The 16,785-nt window shown below is 42.9% G+C and overlaps 1 protein-coding gene across 3 annotated transcripts in view; it reads right to left on the reverse strand.

Annotated features, from left to right (window-relative positions):
• Spg11 (SPG11 vesicle trafficking associated, spatacsin) overlaps positions 1–16,785 on the reverse strand; it is a 68,294-nt gene that overhangs the window by 36,420 nt on the left and 15,089 nt on the right. For all 3 annotated transcript variants that reach the window (XM_028766860.1, XM_028766861.1, XM_028766862.1), the window contains 9 exons: positions 14,400–14,545; positions 11,742–11,874; positions 7,813–7,968; positions 7,243–7,418; positions 5,182–5,358; positions 4,291–4,362; positions 2,815–2,942; positions 2,397–2,572; positions 1,568–1,778 (listed from right to left, as the gene is read on the reverse strand). In XM_028766860.1, the coding sequence (XP_028622693.1) occupies positions 1,568–1,778; positions 2,397–2,572; positions 2,815–2,942; positions 4,291–4,362; positions 5,182–5,358; positions 7,243–7,418; positions 7,813–7,968; positions 11,742–11,874; positions 14,400–14,545 (1,375 nt within the window). The remainder of the gene's footprint in view (positions 1–1,567; positions 1,779–2,396; positions 2,573–2,814; positions 2,943–4,290; positions 4,363–5,181; positions 5,359–7,242; positions 7,419–7,812; positions 7,969–11,741; positions 11,875–14,399; positions 14,546–16,785) is intronic.

The raw sequence follows: 16,785 nt of genomic DNA on the forward strand, positions 1-16,785 counted from the left end.
TTGCTACTGAGGTCACACAGAGCCCAAAAAGCACTTCAAGAGGGGCTGGCTGCTGGCTTTTCTTGTTTCAAATCTAAAGAGAATGCTTATATTTTTGTTATCAATTGTATAATGTTGGCCAGAATGATTATTATTAGATTTCAATGATTCGGGGTAAGGAATTTTTCATGTATGCTTAGCTTGCTGATTTTTATGAATCTAATAGAATGGAATGATTTCCACTTTAATATATCTACATAATAGAAAAATATTTACATACTAGATATCATGATCTCTCTTTTTTTTTCTCTCTTTCTTTCTCATTGACTAGTTGGTCTTTTGTTTTGTTTTTGCTAAAGATTTATTTATTTATTTTATGTATATGAGTCTACTGTAGCTGTCTATAGACACACCAGAAGAGGGCATCAGACCCCATTACAGATGGTTGTGAGCCACCATGTGGTTGCTGGGAATTGAACTCAGGACCTCTGGGAGAGCAGATAGTGTTCTTAACTGCTGAATCATCTCTCCAGCTCTGTTCTGTTTTTTCAAAACAGAATCTCTCTACATAGCCCTGACTCTGTCTTGGAACTGACTATGTAAACCAGGCTGGCCTCAAACTCAAACTCAAAAGATCTGCCTGCCTCTGCCTCCAAAAGTGCTGGGATTAAAGGCGTGTGCCACTATGCCCAGCATGAATTAATTTCTCAATTTATATTAAACCAGATAGATTACTTCTAAACCAAATACTGAAGCAAATATTTTGATTATACAAATTCTACAATATGTCATTTTTAGTAAAAAGAACATTAACTCAATGAGATACAGAGACCAGAGAACCAGATGTTGAAGGGCCCCATCCCTAAGTGAGAGGACCAGAGAACCAGATGTTGAAGGGCCCCATCCCCAAGTGAGAGACTTAGGCAGTTCTCTTCTCTCCCCTGGCTCTGGCTCTGCATACTCATGGGAAGGCAGATCATACTGAGCCACAGAAAACTACTGCTACTGCTGAGCCACACGACCGGTGTTCACACGGTTAGATCTAGTAGGATTAGTTTTAGAAATGAGCTAAAACTGCCACCCTGCTCTCTCATTCCCACCGTCCTCTGCAGATCAAGGCGGTCACAGCAGAGTATGCTGACTGACTATATAAGAGTAGAGGCAGCTACAGGACACCTGATCCTGGGGTAACTAACTCTTACCTCCAGCCACTTGTTCCTTAAACTTCTAATGACAGTTCTACATCAGAAAACACCACATAGCAAGTTCCAGGCCAAACAAAATAACAGAAGGCATGAGAAGTTGCAGGGAGAACCTCTATCTGCAATTTGAGAATCTGTTCACCACGCCATGACATTAAAACCAGATGATTTCAAAACAACGGCTTAGGACAATACCCTTTGAATGTTACATCATGGAGCAACACTGCACTGAACTGGTGGCAGTTCAGAGAGACAAGCACAGGCGTGCCATCGCACTGAACACAGATGGGGCCTGCAGGCTGCAGGTAAGCAGGGTCCTCTTCACGTCATGTTTTGATTCCCTTCCTTCTGTTCTCCCACCTGCTCTGATCTCGCAGCTACAGTACCTGGCCAGCTTATCTAAAATCTCGTTCCTCATGTGACGGTTGCAGCAAGTGCTCTGCTCAATGATGTCAGCACTCAGAGGGGGCCACTTGCTCTGCTGAGGTGACACAGTTTCCTGGGTCTGAAATTCTTCCATCCACAAGCTGATACTTGACCAGTCATGGCGAGCTGTGAGGTGTCTCCACAGGGCTTCTGGTGAACATGCTTTGTATTCTACATGAAGAACAGAACACCTGTTAAACCAGCAGTGAATTATGGTTACTGGCTACTTGTACTCATATTGTGTGTGATTTATTCAGGCCCTCTACTTTTTAGTTTTCTTATTTTGCTTTGTTCATTTTATAATCAGTAGTAGAGACAGGAAGAGTGATGTGTTCCTCACTACCAGGAGTTAGAATGAAGTGGGCACTGGGAGTTGTCAACTCTTCTCTGCCACATAAGAACTTAGGCTGCCATAGTGAACATCAGTTTGATGCTACAGGACTTCTCACTGCTCGGCCTGTCAGCTATGCTCCAGAGTCCCGTGTGCTACTAATACCCACTTTACATAAGAAACTGTCTGGAAAAACAAGACTGTCACTGCAGAGCCCGAATGACAACCTTTAGCTTTGACGATACCCATTCCTTTAACCCTAGGACAGTTTTCAACACCCTGCAGTAAACCACAACAAACACTTTATCATCAAGAGGTCTTAATACAACGACTGGACTTTAAAGAAACTGAACCTCCCCCCAAAAGGCTCCTAAAGAGGAGACTCACAAATACTAAAACATTAAGGCCTAACTTTCTCCCATTTAATACGGTCATATTTCTGGCCTTTTTATACTTGCCTTGTGGACTTATTCTAGGGAGGAGGGTACATTCCTGTGTTTGCAGATCCCACCGGTGAGCCCAATTCAATGCAATTCTATAGTCTTGTTTGTTACACTCATCTTTTTTATCACATTTGAGGAATGTATCCAAGACAGATTTGTGTTTGAAACAGTCCTGTTCCTTTATCCAATACCTAAAACAGTGACATTATATATATTTATTTTTAATTTTGAAGGAAAAAGCCATTTCTTTTTATCTGCTGGAGGTGGAATATAACTCTGATTACAAGCGCTGAAGTGACAGGAAATTTCGGCTGCCCTTCTTTAACATGCAAACTTTCCTTTCCTTCCCACCGAATGTCTAGTTCCACAGTTACTACAAATGGAGTACTACCCATGATCCTTTCCTTATCACCCGAGGGCCTAATGAACCTACCTGGGGAAAGCCTGCATCTGTGCATTTTCCTGGAAGTGTCCTGAATAAAGCATTTCAATTTGATGAACAAAGTCTATAGTTCTTCTTTCTTTTTCAGAAAAGCACTCCTTTTCTTTTAAAATTTCAACCTTGAATAAAAGCAATTAGAACAATGACCACACAAAAATCAAGAACATTTGTAAAACAAAAATATGAAACTGTCCTGGCAGTGGTGGCGCACGCCTTTAATCCCAGCACTTGGGAGGCAGAGGCAGGTGGATTTCTGAGTTCAAGGCCAGCCTGGTCTACAGAGTGAGTTCCAGGACAGCCAGGGCTATACAGAGAAACTCTGTCTCAAAAAACAAAACAAAACAAAAAACAAAAAAACAAAACAAAAAACAAAACAAAAAACTCACCAAAACAAACAAACAAAGAAACAAAACCATGAAATTAAGTGTTATTTAATAGCATTGTGGGTTAGAGAATGTAGTTCCTAGCACAGTGTTCGTTTAGCAGGCCCTGGGCCTGATCTATAACACCACAGAGAAATTCAGAGGAAGGATGGACAAGGGAGAGGAGAAGAGAAGGGGAAGGGAAGGAAAGGAGGGGAGGGGAGGGGAGAGGAGAGGAAGGGAAAAAGAGAAGGAAAAAAGGGAGGGAGGGGAGGAGTGTATTCGGCACTAAGATTGTTTTATTCCATTAGTAAGAGGACAATTTTCTGGAGCTGCTTTCTCTCCCTCCACCATGTGGGTCCCAGGGATGGAACTCAGGCTGGCAGGCTTGGCAGTAGGAGCTATTATCTGCTGAGCTAACTTTCCAATCTTGTAATCTGCACTTTTACATTAATCTTCCTTTGTTATAATGTCAAATGCCAAAATAATCACAAAAGGATTGTGCTAGACATGGTGACAGAGGTAATCCCAGCACTGGGCAGGCAGAGGCAGGCAGATCTCTATGAGTTCAAGGCCAGCCTGATCTATGTAGTGAGTTCCAGGACAGCCAGGGCTCTGTTACACAGAGAAACTCTGTCTTGAAAAATCAAACCAAACAAATAAACAAACAAATAAGGACTGTCAAGTTTGGGCTGGAGAGATGGCTCAGTGGTTAAGAGCACTGATTGCTTTTCTAGAGGTCCTGAGTTCAATTCCCAGCAATCACATGGTGGCTCACAACCATCTGTAATGAGATCTGATGCCCTTTTCTGGTGTATTTGAATACAGCTACAGTGTACTCTTATGCATAAAATAAATAAGTCTTTAAGAAAAAAATGGATTGTCAAGTTTAATTATGTTTTTGCTAGGTAATAAAATTATTCATTTTAAAGTTTAAAAATTCACCAAAGTGGTTTAATAATGATGTAAACCATAGCCAGGCATGCTTGTGATTCCAGAAAGCTAAGATACCAGGATCAGGAGTTGGGAGGCCAGCTTGGAGTACATACCAAGATTCTGTCTCAAAATGAAAAATGGAAGCTACATGAGTGTCACCTTGACTTACCAAAAAGTCCCGTATGTTTTTATCAGTTGTATAAAAGCATATCTTAAGCAACTCATCTTCCACACTGAAGCCCTAAAATAAATGGAAAATTAAAAACCTTAAATTTGTAATGAGCCTATTTGAACAGAAATGCTCTACAGCAGACAAGTATCCTGCTAGCACAGCACACCAATCTGTTCTTGGCAATACTTATTTTCTACATCAGTTATATGTATTGATTGCTTATCCCCAAAGCCCTTACTACTATTGTGTTGTAAAGGCAACACACAGAACAATTTAACGTAATACCAGGCAACCAGAGCCCAAGATGACAGCAAACAGCTATGGTGGTTCACTTGAAAGCAAAGGTTGACAGAGACAACGAACCCTCTGCACTTTCAGAGTTACCCAGGGCAAGATTCCAGCCACACAGACGAAGGCCAGCCCTTAGCTCAGGCCAGGAGCCCTGCTTCTAGACGTCCCTTCTCAGGTGTGCAAAGCCAGGGAACATGGAGCCCTAAGCTGTGGAGCCCCAGAAAGTTCAAATGGTGATGTAAGGGTCCTCTAAAGAATATAGGATGCCTTCCAGCAAAACTGAGGCCCTTTTGTGAAGTTTTCTATGAAACGGAAGCCCTATGTGTGAAGTCTTCTTTGGAAAGCACTGTCTTGGGGGTGTGGTGATACATGTTTGTAGTTTAAGCACTTGAGAGGCTGAGGTAGGAGAACAGTGAGTTCAAGGCTAGCCTGGCCTACATAGTGAGACCATGTCTAAAAATGCCTGTAATCACAACATACTGAAACTGAGGCAGGAGGATCACAAATGAATCTAAGGCCAGCATGAGCTATAGGGTGAGTTCTAGGTCTTCTTGGTCTACAGAGAGCCTCAGAGGCAAAGAGATTATCACCACTCACCATGTTCCTCAGGAGCCTCGAGGCCTCCTCCACGTTGTTCTTTTTTAAACTGTCAAATGCCAAATCTAGGCCTATCCTAACCAGTTCCTCCAGTCGCTGAGCAGAATGACCAGTCTTCCTAAAGAATGTTTGTGCCTCTGGTATTCTGTTATTTAAAATAGCATCAGCAATAACTTCCTAGGAAAAAGAAGAAAAACGTAAGTTTAAGTTCCTTTTAGTTTTATTATGATGATTGTCAATACAGAATATATCCATGCATTAGATACCCACTAAGGGGCTTTGATTGAAAATCTACTTCTATGAGCTGACTGAAGCAGACAGTGAGCGGCTTAGGGCCTCACAACCATGGAAGACACAAAGAAAGCATGGTTACAGCCCTCATGGATGAGGGCCATGGCAACAGCTACAGGAGACAGAAGAATGTATCAGAATAAGGAGGAGAACCACCACAGGGTGGGGGCTTGAGGCACGGGACTTCTTAGAGATAACTGATCAGGAGACAGGGATTCCAAAAAGAGGGAACACCGTGTGTAGAGATGCAGAATGGAAAATACCAGGGCAAGCCTTCAGAGACTCCACACCACTCAATGTAACAGAAGAAAGCACCGGCTAGAACTTGAAAGAAAAGGTGATTCCATCAAGAGCCTGTGCATTCTATCCCGAAGCTCGCATGGAACCGTATTTCTTATCATAAGACACTTTAGGAAGCATGGAAAGGACTGAAAATAACTGAAGGTCAAGATAAGAGGTGTGCAAGGTCACGTCGGGAGGAGGAGGGGGAGGGGGAGATCAGCGATTTAGAGAAAGGACTGAGGACTGTGATCATGTTCTAGAAATCGTAAAGGGAGGACCACAGGAAGAGATCTGTAAGAAAGAAAGCAGCCAAAAATTAGCAAGAAAAGTAAGCCTCTGGGCAGAGCTGAGTAAGAGCACAGCAAAGGCAGCCACCCAGTGCTCCCCTGCCCCCTGCCCTACAGCAGCAGTCACGGACAAGGCCAAATCTGTGTTATCCTTCTAATCTAGAGACTGCATCAGGCACTGGCTTTGCCTCTACAACACCACAGTCTGTGTAGGGAGAGGAACTCTCCTGGTCCCCGAGTCACACAGAGGGCAGCACATTTTAAACTAATTACTTCTGTGAAAAGAGAAGCAAAGAGGTGGACACATGGAGGATTTAAATGGCAAGTGTGTTCATTAGATTTTATAATGACCAGGACTAAAATCAAGTGGACATCCTGGCAATGACATCCTAGAAGATCCCTGAGACCTGACTGCCAGAAGTAACTGTTTATCCAGAAGTCAAAACAATGCATGAGGCCCAAGTGGCCTAGAAAGGATGGGGCAGAGGCAGGTCTACAACCCTAGCAGTGGGGAGGCCGAGGTGGGAGAATCATGAGTTGTGCCCACCCTAGGTTACAAAACGAGTCCAAGGAAAGCCTCAGATAGTGAGACCTATCTCTAAAATACATAAAAAATAAAGCAATGTTCCAGGCCCAGGCCACCCAGGCAGGCTTGCTGGGAGAGCATGACTTTTTCTTCCATCCTTTCTTCCTTTCTCTCTCTCTCCCTCTCTTCCTTCCTTCCTTCCTTCTTTCCTTCCTTCCTTCCTTCCTTCCCTCCTTCCCTCCCTCTTTCTTTCTTTCTTTCTTTCTTTCTTTCTTTCTTTCTTTCTTTCTTTCAGATTTATTTGTTTTATGTATATGAGTAAACTATAGCTGTCTTCAGACACACCAGATCCCATTACAGATGGTTGTAAGCCACCATATGGTTGCTGGGAATTGAAACTCAGAACCTCTGAAGAGCAGCCAGTGCTCTTAGCTGCTGAGCCATCTCTCCAGCCTGAGAGTATGACTTTCAGTGAGGCTGGTCCTGTGGTAGATGAGGCATTACATCAGCAGGATCTAGACATACAGATCTGAAGCCATGCCCAAGAGCTCACATTAATAAAACCTGAGACCCTGGCCAAAGACTCCATACCAGTGTGCAGGCTCTAAATCCCGTTTCTTAGGTATTTTCTTGGGGTCTCTGAATCTGGCAGAGATCTGATGCATACTCATTTACCTCAAAGCTGAGTTCCTCCCAAATCTGGCCCTCCTTCAATGTGAAGACATCTTCATTTACATCAGATTCATCTGTGGCATCTCCTGGCTTCCAAGGAAACTTTATCATAAAAGTCCGAAGTTCATTGATGTAGCTCGTCAAAATAGCCACTCCTTTCTGTGAATGTTCATCGAGCTCTGTGAAAAACATCAGTGTGTCAATTTGCATGTGCATGGATGTATGTGTGCATGTGTGTATGTGCTGCATGTGCATGAGTGTGTGTGTGCATATGTAAACAGGCATGGAAAGAGAAGGGAAGGAGAACACACCATGACTTGTTAAAAGGAATTCTAGAAATTGTCAAATTTCAAGACAAGTATTTTCAAATAATAAACCTTCCCTTCCTACAAGTAGCTGTGCTTAGCACAGTCCTCCTCACTCCCCCTCCACACCTTATCCCTAGGTCTTTCTGCCACTGCTCCTAGAGTCAAACCAGCTCCCTCACTGAGTTCTTCACAGCAGTGTCCTGAGAGCTCTGCTTCTGTTTCTGTTCTGACCAATGGCACGCACAGCCTTCACTGCTGTTCTTACCTTCAGTGTGAACAAAAAGCTCTCTTATTTGCTTGTTAAGGAAAGACAGTGTGAGGTGAAGCAGCTGCTCTGCAAAGTGTTTGCTTTGGGTTTCAGAGTCACTTTCTCTAATTGCTGAGCAAAGTAAATCCAGGGCTGGGGTCATCTCTTCTACCTCTGTGAACAAACAGAGAAATTAACAAGGAAACACCAGACTGTCTCCGGGACACTGACACATCCAAATTGTTAGCTGCAGTATAAACAGGCCTAATGCTGTATTTCACAAGCTCTCACGCCTTTATGAAGGCTTATTACTTGCAATCCTCAATGACTACACTCACAAATAAACAGTTACTGGTATTACTACCAGTATTTTGCAGACTCAGTGCTTTATAAACTCATTTTTTTTTTCTTTTCAACAACCCAATAAATATTTACTCCCTTTCCATAGGTGAGAGGGGACTGAGGTTCAGAGAAAGTCCTTACCCAATTATATACCTAATTTTGAAAGTATATAAAATGGCAGAGCCAAAATTTGAACTTAAGCCTGTGCGAATCCAAAGCCACTCCAACATGCATGAAGAGGGCAGGAGTGTAACATGCCCTGAATCACCTCTTTGCACTTGAGGGCCCTCACGGGGCAACTCCTGATGGTCGCAGCATCCGACCAGCTTTGCAGTTGCATGTGTGAAAGAATTATGGGAAAGGTGGGTCTGGGACAGTAAGTGAGGTTTATTCTCACATGGCTGCTTTCAGATCCATGTCTACCTTTGAATAAAAACAGTGCAGGTAGAAGAGAGAGTTGGGAAAAGCTATCGAACAATACAAGCAGACAGTGACCACACAACTCCAGGTGGAACATTGTTCACTACCACAAATCAAGGCTTTTCCTATGAATTACACTATGTGTGTGTATATATATCATACACATGTGTGTGTGTACATATCATATATATGCATATGTGTATGTATGTGTATGTGTGAATAGTGGCCACACAACTGCAGATGGAACATTGTTCAATACAACAAATCAAGGCTTTTCCTATGAATTACACTCTGTATATATGTATGTTTGTTTGTTTGTTTTGAGACAAGGTTTCTCTGTCTCAGAATAGCCCAGGCTGTCTTGGAACTCACTTTGTAGACCAGGCCAGCCTCAAACTCAAGAGTATGCCTGCCTCTGGCTCCCAAGTATTGGGATTAAAGGAATGTGCCACCACTGCCCAGCTAAACTTTATATATATATATATATATTTTAATTGAGAAGTATTAAAAAAATTTCAAGTGGAAGAAAAATCAACTTCACTATCAAGACAAAAGCAGGTTAGGAGTATAGCTCCGTGGCAGAACACTTGCCTAGCACAGGTAAACTTCTAGGCTTGATCCTCAGCATAATGAAAAGCAAAGAGAGGGGGAAGGGGTAAAGGGAGAGGAGAGGAGGGAGGAAAAGAGAGATGGGGAAGGAGGGAAATTTTTATATGAATTTGATTCCCTCCCTCCCTCTCCCCCCCCCCTCTTTCTTTCTGAGACTAGGTCTCATTATCTACCCTTGCAGACTGGCCTCGAACTCACTATGTAGATCATATTGTCCTTAAACGCACAGCAATCTGCCTGCTTCTGCCTCCCAAGTACTGGAATTAAAGCCCTATGCCTGATTTTGTTTATTTTGAGACAGCATCTTATTATACAATCCCAGCTTCCTTCAAATTTACCAGGCGGCACAAACTAGTATTGAACTTGAAGGTCTTCCCTCCTCACCTTTAGAAATGCTGGGATTGCGGGCATGCAACACCATGCCTGCCTGTGAGAATGCCTTAGTTTATTTTATGTGTATGAGTGGTTTTCCTTCATGTCCTTCAGGTATGTATGTGCACTGTGTGTGCCTGGTGCCAAAGGAAGCTAGACAGACATCAGATTCTAGGAACTGGAGTTACAGAGGGTTGTGAGGCACTATGTGGGTGCTGGGGATTGAACCTAGGTCCTCTGGAAGAGCACTGAGTGTTCTTAACTACTGTGCCATCTCTATAGCCCCTCTTTCTTATTTTTAATTGGAGGTCAGAGGTGCTTGATCTCTCGGAGCTAGAGTTACAGGAGGGTTGTGAGCCACCTGACATGGGTGCTGGGACCTAAACTCGGGTCCTCTGGAAGAATATGCATGTGATAGCTGGGCTACCTCTCTAGTCTGAGCTAATATTAAGAAGAAAAATTTAAATTCATATTCTTACGAGAACACACACTCATAAAGAGATTGTTATTTTTCTCCATGTAACTAAAGTGCAAATTCATAAAACTTGTCTGAGGATAATTTAGTAAGGCAATTTTAATTGATATTGCCTCAAAGTATAGGAATACTCTTGGAGCTAAAAATTCCACATCTAGAATTTATCCCAAGTGACTATACATAAGTATACACACAAACACACACACAAACACACACACACACACAGAATGGGGGAAGGAGGGAGGGAGGGGAGGGGAGAATGAACATTTATATTATATGGTTGAAAAAAAAAGATCGAGTGTGAACAGTTGTGCACACCTGTACTCAGTGCTGGAGAGTCTAGAACATGAAGGCACAGGCTAGAAGCTATTTCCTGAGTTCAGGGCTAGCTCAGGAGACAGTGAGCCTCAGGCTAAAAAAACTGCAATCAATCTAACAGTTTAATAAGAATTTAGCTAGGTAAATTATGATAAGTTTATACAAAGAAATACTATGCCACTACAATTAGTAACCTAATATATTATGCAAAGATACCTACAATATATATCAAGAGGGAAAAAAGCAGACTGTAATCCTATCCACAGGGAAACACTATTACACAGTTCCTATAGAGCAGTGGTTTTCAACCTTCCTACTGCTGCAACCCTTTAATGCAGTTCCTCATGTTGTGGTGACCCCCAACCATAAAGTTATTTTGTTGCTACCTTATAGCTGTCATTTCACTACTGTTATGAATTGTAGGCCGGGCGGGCCGTGTTGGCGCATGCCCTTAATCCCAGCACTTGGGAGGCAGAGGCAGGCGGATTTCTGAGTTCGAGGCCAGCCTGGTCTACAGAGTGAGTTCCAGGACAGCCAGGGCTACACAGAGAAACCCTGTCTTGAAAAACCAAACCAAACAAACAAACAAACAAAAGAATTGTAATGCAAATATCTAGTATGCAGATATGTGATATGTGATATGTGATATGTGATATGTGATATGTGCCCCCCCCAAAGGTGTCTCGACCACAGGTTGAGAACAACTGCTTTAAAGAAGGCGCTTACTTGGTTACGTGGGTCAAGAATAAATGTTAGGCTCTCTGTCTGTTAAGAAAAGCCAAAGTCTTGAAGAATAGTTAAAGGAGCAAAAAAAATACATAAGTCGGTGAAAATTTTGATACGCCCCAGTCTACAATCCTGTATAACTCCGAAAGGCAGGCTGTCGGCGCACGCAGGGCTCATTTTGAAGATGGCTAACTCCAGGAGTCTCATTCCTCTTCACACATCACGCTCTGGACTCAAGGTCATCGGAGCGCAGCACAGGGTGTAAACAGTCAACACCGCAGGGTGGTGCTGTTCTAGTAAAAGGACTGAACAAGGCTGTGGCTCTGAGCTCCTGCGGCTCTGAGCTCCTCAAGCCCCAACAAGGCGAGTATTTATAGACTTTGACAACTTTCCTCAAAGTTCACAGGCTCTGTAAATGAGTCTGACAAGCAAAAAGCCATCAGAAGGCGCAGTGCAGTGCCGGGGCTGGAGAGATGGCTCAGCACTCAGAGCGCTTGCTGCTCTTTCACAGGACTGGAGATCAGTTCCCAGGACCCACATCACGTGGCTTACAGCCATGTGTAACTCTAGTTTCATAGGTGTCCCCAGGCATCTGTACAAATGTGGGGACACACACACACTATAAAAACAGTATTAATTTGAAAATGCCTAAAATGTGTAATAATGCATGTGATATTTTACTTACGCCTTAGGTACAGATGGGATGAAAAGTGGTGTTGCTGATCAGGAGCAGGAGATTTTGAAGATGGAGTAAGAACATTTTCCTTGCTCTTTAAGAAGAAATCTACTGTGTCCAGCTGATGATTTTCTATGCCAGCCTAAACATGGAAAGAAAAGAAGTCAGAGAAGAGCTACCCCATGTGGGCTGGGGGTGCAGATTCTTTAAACTTCAGAAGCTAAAATGGAGATATCTGGGAACTATGAACCATAGAAACAACTCCTTATTAATGACCCCTATGTGATTCCAACTCTGAGCTGCTGTACCACCAACAGTTTGGGTGCTGCAGGGCCTTTCTGGAGAGGGGCTACTAGCTGCTTCTGTCCACCACAAGCTGGCAACTCACTCAACAGTCTTGTGTCCAAAGGTGGTGGCAATCTTTAGCCCCAAACCCTACCCATCGCTTAAGCTGACTTACTGTTTATTGTAAAAATAATGAAAGGAGGAAATCAGTTATATTTTCAAAAGGATAAAAATGTTTGTTTGTTTTTTCACATAGTTTGAAGTAGAGTTGAGCATTCTTGGACCAATTGAACCTCTCCCTCTACTCTAATTATAAAATGGTAGAATGCGCAGACTATGGACCAGGTATGTGGAAGAGAATAGAACACAATCAGGTAGGAATGACCTCCAGACCCTGGTCAGCTGCCGAGCCCATCAACACCGAGCTTGCTCTACCTGGAATGGGCGTGGCCAGTGCCCAATGATGCCCTCTGCTTGCTTTATAGCCCTCTACCTCAGGCTCTTAGGGTCGCAACAGCCTGTCATGGCATCCCTCAGTGGCAGCCCTCTGCTTAACAATGGAAGAAGTTTAACTCAGACATAGAAGACATGCTTGTATACTCAAGAGAGGAGGTAGATGTGGTAACATCTGATACCAGCACTAGGGAGGGCCAGGAAGTGGGGAGGGCCGGGCAGTGGGAAGGGCCAGGCAGTGGGGAGGACCGAGCAGTGGGGAGGGTCAGGCAGTGGGGAGGGCTGAGCAGTGGGGAGGGTCAGGCAGGAGGATTGTGAGTTGCAGGCCAGTTGGGCTATTGAAGGAGATCCTGCCTCAACAAACAAAATCATAAAAGACAGGCGCTAGAGATCTTTCCTATTCTTGATTTTCCCCCCTCATTTTCTCAGCTTATTTGCTCTCATTTGAGTGACTTTGCCTTTAAAAGTTTAATGATATCCAGAAGCCTTGAATGTATTTTATTTGTGATCAGTAGAGGAATATGGACTTCTACATGTACATGCAACACAAACTCACAAATTGAGTGAGGTATGAAAAACAAAAAAGTTTAGAAGGTTGAAAAAGGGGCTCAGGGTGGCTCAGGGATTGAGGCTGCAGAGTGGACTGCAAAGAACCCAGGTTCGGTTCCCAGCACCAGCATGTCGCCTCACAACTGCCTGGAACAACAGCTCCAGGGATAGGATATCTTTGTTTGGCCTCCAAGGACAACTGCACTCATATACGTACATACATACACAGAGACACACACACACAGTTACAAGTAAAAAGTATTTTTTAAAATAATTGGGGAAAGGGGTTACTATAGGTGTGCTTGAATACTGATATATTCGTAAGTATTCTTTCATCAACATTTTATGAATTTGTAGGCAAGCATAGGTGATTTCAGTATACTTTCATAGCTGCACTGACTTTAAATTCAGAGAAATGTGAGAAAAGATTCTGCAATAAACCTAAAGTTATTAAATATAACATATATTTATGTATCTCACACATACATTATTCATACACCTACACAAATCACACACACACACACACACACACATACACACACACCCACAACTTGCACTCAGTTCTCAGAAAGTAGAAGTAGCAAGAAGTCCAAGGCCAGTGTTGCTTGGATACATAGCAAGTCTGAGATTAGCCTGGGGGACTCTTGTCTGAAAACAACAGCAAGCCTTTTGGAGGCTGTGCCGGGATGCAGAGATGCCCTGACTTTCACTCCAGGGTCTGTCCGTATTAGTACATCGTGGTTACTGGGCCAGCCACTCTGTCTATTTCTTAATCTATTAAAAAGAGAGAAAGAGAATAAAATTTATTCAGTCATGAGTAATTCATGTGATTGTTTTAGGACTAAATTAGATGATAGATCAGAAAGAATGTGCATGAACTATAAAAATGCTGTATAAACTCAGACTCTATCGAAATCTTTTTTTTTTTTTTTTTGAGACAGGGTTTCTCTGTGTAGCCCTGGCTGTCCTGGAACTCACTCTGTAGACCAGGCTGGCCTCGAATTCAGAAATCTGCCTTCCTCTGCCTCCCAAGTGCTGGGATCAAAGGCAAGGCGTGCACCACCACTGCCCGGCAGACTCTATCTTCTAGATCTGGATGGAAGAGGTACAGAAATGAAAAGCGTCTCTATTCCGTTCTCCACAGCCAGTTTCTTATCAGATTAACTTACCATCATCTCCATTTCTGTCACATCACCTTTCCTAAATAATATTTGTTGTGATTGCATGTCTTTAGAGCCAATAAGAGTAATAAAAAGATAAATAGTCATCCCTGGACAGATGAACAGTACAGACAGAGCATATGCATTCTCTCTTTCCTCATTAACACAGGGCACACACCAGCAAGTGAAGTGGGGTGGGGTGGGGACAGATTCCAGTTACCTCTAGAGCGTGGATGGGGATTGAGCACCGTCCCCAGCCATTGAGATGACAAAGGTAGTCCACAGTGCTGGCACTGCCATGGATCATTAGTCTGTTCAAAAACTCCTCTTGAGTTAAACCAAACAAAATCAGAGACAGACCATTTTCTATGGGAAAAACAAAAGTTAACATTAATAAATTAGTAGGAATTTAGATCTTAGAATTATGACTTAGAAATTAGTTTATCACCTAATATTTCCATACCATACCTAAAATATATATCCTGAGCTGGATATGGTCATGCACATCTTTTATTCCAGCACTTGGGAGGTAGAGGCAGATGGATCTGCAAAATCTAGGCCCATTTGGTCTACAAAGTGAGTTCCAGGCCAGTCAAAAAAATTTTTTTTAAAGTGTGTGTGTATATATGTGCGTGTGTGTGTGTGTGTGTGTGTGTATGTGTGTGAGAGAGAGAGAGAGAGAGAGAGAGAGAGAGAGAGAGAGAGAGAGTGTGTCTGTGCTGTGATAAAACACAATGACCAAACTTGGAGAGAAAAGGGTTTATTTCACATTAAAATTTACATCCTTCATTTCATGAAAGGAAGCCAGGGCAGAACCTGAAGGCAGGAACCAAAGCAGAGGCCATGGAGGAGTGTTTCTTACTGGCTTGCTCCCCAGGATTTATTCAACCTATCTTTTTTTTTTAATTTTACTTTGTTTACTTTATGTGTGTAATGTTTGCCTATATGCATGTTTTAAATACCATGTGCGTGCCTGTTGGGATTCCTTGGAACTGGAATTACAGATGGTTGTGAGGTACCATATGGGTGCTGAGATCAACCTGGATCTTATGCAAGAACGAGTGCTCTTAACTGCTGGGCTATCACTCCAGCCCTCAGCCTATTTTTTGTACAACCCAGCACCACCTTCCCAGGGGTGGTGTCACCCACAGTGGTCTGGGCCCACTAAATCAATCAATCATTGAGAAAATGCCTCCAGCCAGATTGCCTGTAAGCAATTCTGTAGGGCATCTTCTCAGTGGAGGTTCCATAACTCAAGAAAAATTAACCAGGACATACCCTGAGTTGTTATGGTATTAAAAGATTGATGATTTTTCAATGTTTCTATCACGTTTATTTATTATTGTGTGTTCATGCATGTGGAGGTCAGAGGACAACTTACAGGAGTCAGGTCCCTGCTTCCGCCTTGTAGGTTCCCAAGATGGAACTCAAATTACCAGGTTTGGTGCAAATGCTTCACCCAACAGGCTATCTTGCCTGCCTAAGAGTTTTATATTTAAAACACAGATCACAAGTCTCTTTTTTCTAAGAACAATGCATTAGGGCTGGAGATGTACCTTAGTAATAGAACACTTGCTTAGCATGCGTGAGGCCCTGGGTTAGAGTCCCAGCATGACAAAAAACTATAGTAAAAAAAAGAATATCAAAAAATGCACACTGTGAAATGACACTACACTTGACATTTATACTTCATATTATCTTGCATATTTAATATTGGAAAACTTTAATAACTTATAGAAATGTCAGAGTTCTGGTTTACTAAAATAAAACAAGTAAACAGCTTTCCTCTGGATATACAAAACATCAGATTTATATTAAGGCTGAGACTGTACCTCAACAGTAGAGCACTTGTCTGGCATGTACAACACCCTGGATTCAAGCCATAATACAAACAGGAAGGAAGGAAGGAAGGAAGGAAGGAAGGAAGGAAGGAAGGAAGGAAGGAAGGAAAGAAGGAAGAAAGGAAAGAGTCACCATTTCCTGATCATGGTGGTTCATACCTTGGGAGGCTGAGCAGGAAGATCATGAACAGTTCCTGGCTGGCCAGGGCTATACAGAGACTCTGTCCAAAATGAAACAAACAAAAACCAAGCCAGGTATAGTAGCACATTCCTGTAATATCAGCATTAGAGACACAGAGGCAGGAGAACTGCCACAAGTTGGAAACCAATCTGGTCTACATAGCAGGTTCCTGACTGACTAGGGTTAAATAGTGAGATTCTGTCTTTAAAAAGCAAAATAAACAAGAACACAAAACTAATCACTGAAGAAGAAACAAGCAGTTGAGTTAAGCGCTGTAGGAGGTTCCAGCACCTACGCTGAATGAATGTATCTCGTATATAAACTGCTCTATGCCTGCAGCACACGGCCAAGAGAGGTCAGGAAAGTGCAAGGAAAGTCTAACCATCAATCATCATACGGCAGCCCAGCAGATAGAACCAAACCAGATATACACCAGCCCAGCAAAGAACCCCAAACCAGATCCACATCAACCCAGCAGAAAGAACCCCAAACCAGATATACACCAGCCCATCAGAGAGAACCCCAAACCAGATATACACCAGCCCAGCAGAGAGAACCCCAAATCAGATATACACCAGCCCAGC

This window comes from Grammomys surdaster, unplaced genomic scaffold (assembly GCF_004785775.1).
Source record: "Grammomys surdaster isolate TR1022 unplaced genomic scaffold, NIH_TR_1.0 170, whole genome shotgun sequence".
NCBI lineage: Eukaryota > Metazoa > Chordata > Mammalia > Rodentia > Muridae > Grammomys > Grammomys surdaster.